This window comes from Propithecus coquereli, unplaced genomic scaffold (assembly GCF_000956105.1).
Source record: "Propithecus coquereli isolate 6110/MARCELLA unplaced genomic scaffold, Pcoq_1.0 Scaffold126, whole genome shotgun sequence".
NCBI classification, from domain to species: domain Eukaryota; kingdom Metazoa; phylum Chordata; class Mammalia; order Primates; family Indriidae; genus Propithecus; species Propithecus coquereli.
The window spans coordinates 2,500,309-2,506,805 of NW_012136747.1; the positions used below are offsets into that span (position 1 = coordinate 2,500,309).

Here is a 6,497-nt window from a genome sequence, read left to right on the forward strand (position 1 = left end):
TTTTATTTTTAGGAAAAAGTCAATCCAGAAGGTAGCAAAGTCTGATTTATAGCCTTAATTTTTTAAGAGAAAATTAGAAGCTGCAATACAATTGGTGCCTTATTATATCTAGGTTAGAATGTTCATGCTATTCAGACTACTTTGTGCTTAGTGGCACCCTCGTTCTTTGTATGTGCACTTTTGTGTGTGTGTTATTTTTAATCAGAAGAAAATAGTATATTATCCTACTTGCGAGTGTGGTGGGTGTTTATACAGTTCTTTCATTTATTCTCGTAGGTGGCTTTCCTGGGGGAATGCCTGGTAGTTTTCCTGGAGGAATGCCTGGAATGGCAGGAGGCATGCCTGGAATGGCAGGAATGCCTGGACTCAATGAAATTCTTAGTGATCCAGAGGTTCTTGCAGCCATGCAGGTAAGACCTGGAAGAAAAACAAAGTTGGACTTTATATCACTAAGGTATTTCTTTCATAATTTTGTGTGGAGACAAAGGTTACTCTCAGCCATTTTTTATTTATTTCAGTTACCAAATGCTAATTATGCAGATGTGCCATTTTTCTTTTTTCAGAATGAGTACCTTAAGTTTTTAAAAATTAGTTTGTTGGTAATACTCAGTAATAGTTGGCAAGTATATCCAGTTGTCCTTTTACTTGTATCAAAATTGTATGTCTTGTTTTTGTTATCTAATTCAGACAACATAATTGAGCTTGTCTTTGAGGTGCACATTAATAATATTTATATTTTTGGCCATGACAAAATTATAGGTCTACATAAAGAGATGGGATTTAGGATAATAAACTTGTTGACCCAGTAAGATACTTTTTAAAAACACTAATGAAGAAACTAAAAACTTTCTCTTTAGGATCCAGAAGTTATGGTGGCCTTCCAGGATGTGGCCCAGAACCCGGCAAATATGTCAAAATACCAGAGCAACCCAAAGGTTATGAATCTCATCAGTAAATTGTCAGCCAAATTTGGAGGTCAAGCGTGATGCCCTTCCAACAAACAAATAAAGCCCATGCTGAAGGAAAAGCAACCTATATCACCTAATGGATGTCGCAATAATACAAACCAGTGTACCTCTGACCTTCTTATCAAGAGAGCTGGGGTGCTTTGAAGATAATCCCTACCCCTCTGCCCCAAATGCAGCTGAAGCATTTTGCAGTGGTTTGCCATTAGGGTATTCATTCAGATAATGTTTTCCAACTAGAAATTACAATCTTTAGACACTTTTTAAACCTAAAAATATTTAAAACTAATTAAAAGGGTATGTTAATTCCTACATTTTTCTTACTAATCATTTTGAATTTTTTCCTTTGAATTATTGGGCAAGGAAAATACTTATATGGGAGATTATTACTCTAGTTTGAGTAAAATAAAGGTTTATTGGTGGGGGCAAATATAATTCATTTAAATAGATAAAGTTTGAGTTGGATATATGGTTACTGAGGCATTTTAATTTTTTTAAATGCTTTATTTTTAAAAAAAAATGATTTATTTCGATAAAACTATTGGGACCATCAGTATTTCAATAGGACCTGGGTAGGGACTGGAAGTACTTGGCAGGGCAGCAGCAGTCGTGCTGTGTTTTATATAACATGACCCTTGTGCAGGTTGCGTTTAAATCTTACACTGTGGTGAAGGGATGATTTTTTTTTTGTAATGCTGCAGTAGAGTTGGATTACTTAGCTCTGTTCTTGTCCAATATATCAAATAAATGTTTCATATTATTTCCACAGAGCAGAAATAAGGAAGTAATTTTCTTTTTATATTTCTATGTTTAAAATTACCTTTCCTGTTCAAAAATGCCCAACTCTATGTCCACTTTCTGCTTGTTACCCTTTTTTCCCCTTAATCTTCTTGGGTTAAAGATAGTCTTTTTTCACTAGCATCCTCACTGCTATTATCATTCACAGCATAATTGTACAAGCATATTTAATGCTGGGTTTAATTTAATATGTAATACATATGGTGACTGTAGGGTAATACCCATAACAACTGTAGTTTCTTACTTGGCCTTGAGATTACTTATTTAAGTGATAGACTTTCACTCTGGCAAAATCTTGTCATATCAAAAGACGTTAGAGGGTGAGATTCCCTTTGGTGTTTGGAAATACTGTCTACTTAGGAAATACCTATTGCAGTTAGAGTTTATCTTGTAGTATTCATCTTTGTATTTTGAAGAGAATAAGATTTGAAAACTGATACACATAGAAGGGAACCTGACTTTTTGATCTAGCATGAATTATAAAATGGATGAGATATCCACAGTTACATATTGTGAAGTTGCAACTGTGAAGATTCATTGTCTTCCTGTTTGGGTCTTCCTTAAATAGTGTAGCCATAACCCCACCTCTGCTTGCTTTCCCTCTCACCACTCCAAGGATAAAGAAAATGATAAATTTTCTGTCATGCATCCAATTCTTACCTTAAATAAGACTGAGTATATAGGCTTTGTTCCTGATATTGCTATGTTTCTACCTAGTTTTCCATTTAAAGTGCTAGTTCAAAAGCAGTTTCAAGGAATGAGACCTGTACTTTGCTTATGTGAGGAATCAGTGGTAGGAGCAATGAAGTAAATTCTATGGAGTACATTTCTAAAATAGCATATTTCTGAAATCATAAATAAGTTTATTCAGTTTCTAACCCTTTGCTGTACACAAGCAGACAGAATTCATCTGTTATGTAAGTGAGAAAAAGCTGTACGCTTTACATCCTTTGAAAACACTCACCATATAAACTTGAATTTGAGTTTGCATGTTATTTTTGTTACTGTGTGTTCTACTTTCCCAAAATTTCCAATGTGTGTCATGTTTAACCCAAGAAGAACAGTTTTCTTCTGGATTCTTTATTTGATTTACTCAACTATACTTTACCTAATTATATTCTAACATTGCAAGTATTACCATAAATGGGTAAAAGTAAAATTGCTCTTCTGAAAGTGTGTCCTGTGCTTTTAGACTATTAAGTTCCACAAATACAAAATACATTCTTAATTTTCATAGAAACTCATTATTACTTCTAAACCAGAAATGTTCTTGTGCTAATGATGTTATGAAAAGGAACAGGAGCTTTTTTCTGCCTAAAATATGTAGTTATTGGATATTTCTAGCTATGTAAAAAATAAAATACAGTTTCAAACTGGATATTGGCAATCCCCCACTCCCCGTTTTTTTTTTTTTCCCCCAGTACAGGTTCTTAAGTTGTTTACTAGGCTTAATAGGCTGCAGATTTTAAAGTGTTGTTAATAAGGACCCCTAAAAAAATACATTATCCCAAGTAAAATAGATTTCTTTTAGGTAGCTGTCCAGAAGTAAGCAGTTCTGCCATTGTCAGAAGGTAGCTTCTATTTCTGGGTCCAAAAGTGCTTGCACTGGTGCTCATCTTTGAATCTGAGGAAAAAGGAAAATGGGTCTCGGAAACACATGCTGAGATAGTGAAGCTAGTATATGGAATTAACATCTTACTACTTCTGCTCATGTTTCATTGATCAATTTTGTGTATGTGTGTTGAGGCCATATTTAGCTGCAGGGGAGATAATCCATAGTTATATGGTCATAAGCTTAACAAAAAAAATGATAGAAGAAACAGAAAAGACTTGGGGTGACAGCTAGCGGTCTGCCCTACTAGGAAATACTGGCTTGATAATAGTGTAAAGGAGAAACAACTTCTATTTTAGATATTTACTAATACCTAAAATTAATGCACCTGAGTAGGCACTTATGTCAGGTAAGCAGTACTTACTCTGTGCTAGGCACTGTTGTAATCAGTTTGCAAGTATTGGCTCAATTCTTATAATGGTCTTAAGGGTAGGTACTCTTATCACCACTTTACCATTTTATAGAAGAGGAAACTGAAGCACTTAACTGTTGCCCAGGATTACACAGTATTTGTGGAGCTGGGATTTTTGAATACCCAGGCTTGTGACTTCAGAGGTTTTCCTCCTAAACCTCTACTCTCTGCTGTGCCTCTGTGTACAAGGTTGATACTTGCAGAATTGTTTAAGGAATTGAAAACTAAAATGTACATTTGAATGGGATTGGCTAACTAAGGAATGTCACACTTTTCTTGTGCTGATCTGTACATCCAACAGAAGTTTCTCCTAACAGTGTAAGGGACAGCATAATTGAAGTGCATGACAACCCCTAAAATAAGGGCAAGAAAAAACTAATTTAAAAAGTTAAGGAAAACTAATACTAAAAATTCTATATGTGCCAGTATTTACAACAAGTATAGTGTACTTAATAGAGCTCATACAGTTTGGGGAGGAAAATACTCTAAATAGACAACATATGTGGATAGTAACTGTTAAGCTTTATAAAGCAAATTTCAACTGAGTATGGCCTATCAAATTGGCAGAAATTTTAAAAGTACAGCAATTATTCAATGACACCTTTTTTATAGTGCTGGTGGAAGTATAAATTCATGGTTTTCTATAAAGTTGAACAATAAGTTTGGACATTTGGTGAAATCCTAATTTTTAGAATTATAGTTACAAGAAGTGAGGTAAATAGAATTAATATAATATAAACATGTATATGGTGCTCTGAAAATCTAGGTATCTGGTACATAATCAAGTATACTCACCCAGATTACTAGGACAATTTCAGGTTGCAGGTAAGTAGCCTGAGCATAGTTAGTCCAGTGAAGAAGCAACATACATGAAATGGTGAGTACTAGCTAGGTTTCTTCAACTCTTTGTTGATAGTGTGGGTGTATACAGAAGGGCCCTACATTTTTAAAATACTGTTTAGTGTCAAGGGGTTTGAAGCTTACATAATTCAGAGAACCCTCTTTAAGGAAAAGAGTATGTAATTATGAGTACTAAATTAGACATAAAAGGGGGTCTGTTGAGAATGAAAAGGAAGTAAAAAATTACAATTTTTAAAATCAAATCTCCGAACTTCGGAGATGGTTCCATTTAATAACTGATTCTCTAGTTGCTTTGTATGACAGTGATTTGTATTGCAGTATAGTTCATTCTTTAGTTGATCAAAATGTTTTTTGATAGCTAATGTGTCCCCCCAAAACAAAATATAATACAGTGTATTTTTGACAATGAGCTTCCAGTTGGTAGAAAGCCAATGGGAACTGAGTCTTTTACTTAAATTTTGCAACCAATTTGTCTCTGCATTCCAGTGCCAAAAATCCCATCTTCATTTGACTTTTGGTTCTGCTTTTCATGTCATAACTAGTTGGAGTCACAGGAGTATTCCTGGAAGCCATTCATACAACAGGACCTCTAGCAGTAATTTAACCGTATAAAAAGCCAACTTAGTGTGTCCACAACTCACCTTTTACTTACCTTGTAGTCACTGCGGCACATCTCTAAATGAAGAAGAGTTTAAGTGGAAAGAGATCTTAACCAATGGTGGTTGAATATCTTCTGCAAATACTGGGAAAACATGACCAGGTGAAACATTGCTAGGGACTCTCTCCCAGGGGTTAATGTGATAATGGGCATAAAGCACTGAGCCTGGCATTGTAGGAAATACTCAAGAATTATTGGGCTGCCAAGTGCAGTGGCTCACGCTTTTGTGATCCCAGTACTTTGGGAGATGGAAGCAGGAGGATTGGGCCAGGAGTTCAAGACCAGCTTGGCAACATAGTGAGACCCTTTGTCTACAAAAAATAAATTGGCTGAGTGTGGTGTACCTGTAGGCCAGCTACTCAGGAGGCTGAGGCAAGAGGATCGGTTGAGCCCCCGAGTTTGAGATTGCATGGAGCTATGACCATGCCACTGCACTCCAGCCTGGGCAACAGAGCAAGACCCTGTCTCCAAAAAATAATAATTTTCACCTAGGGTATTATGAAAGTAAACACGGTGGTTGAGAACCTTTGGTAGAGACAGGAGACAATGGTGTCCCAGTAAAGTGAAGTTGGAGCCCATGAGGAACGTCGTGAAACAGCATGTCTCACAGGTTAGAAATTGAATGTGGTTTTTTTAGTTCTATGTAGTTTGGGCATTCACTTTGTGACATGCAAACATTTTTTTTGCAGTATTTTAAGAAGTGCATCTACATATATTAGCTTTCGTAATCTTCACAGCAAGCGGGTTGTTGATGTTAACACTGTCATTTCCCAAACGAGGAAGCCAAAGAGGTTAAGTGACGTTCAGAAATTGTCAACTGGTAGGAGGCTATCGCTTGCATCTGATCATTTTGATCTGACGTTTGAGATCTCTTCCCACCACACGCCAGGGTTTTTCCGAAGGGAGAACTTGTTTCCAAAGTATGGCTTTCAAAATAGAGAAAAGGCGGAGGAACAGGAAGATTGGAGTCCCACGAGCCCCCATCCTTCGCTATCACCAGTAGGAAAGGAGGCCATTAGGATTTCTGAAATGACGAGACCGGCGGGGTCCTGAAAATGCGAGAGAACTTGGTCAGACCCAGGAGCCGGGTCCGGCCCCGCGCTCGCCCGGGGGCCAATCGGCGTCCGGGGGCGTTCCCAGGCCTGCTTTCCCGCCCCAGCGGCGGCTCACACTGGCAACAGAGGGCGCCCC

The 6,497-nt window shown here is 37.1% G+C and overlaps 1 protein-coding gene across 1 annotated transcript in view; it reads left to right on the forward strand.

The window, feature by feature from the left end:
• The window catches only part of ST13 (suppression of tumorigenicity 13 (colon carcinoma) (Hsp70 interacting protein)), a 33,632-nt gene extending 32,232 nt beyond the window's left edge, over window positions 1-1,400 (forward strand). The window contains exons 9-10 of the mRNA XM_012637975.1: window positions 277-410; window positions 858-1,400. Coding sequence (XP_012493429.1) covers window positions 277-410; window positions 858-986 — 263 coding nt within the window. The 3' untranslated portion in view covers window positions 987-1,400. The remainder of the gene's footprint in view (window positions 1-276; window positions 411-857) is intronic.
• Window positions 1,401-6,497: the final 5,097 nt, after the last annotated feature.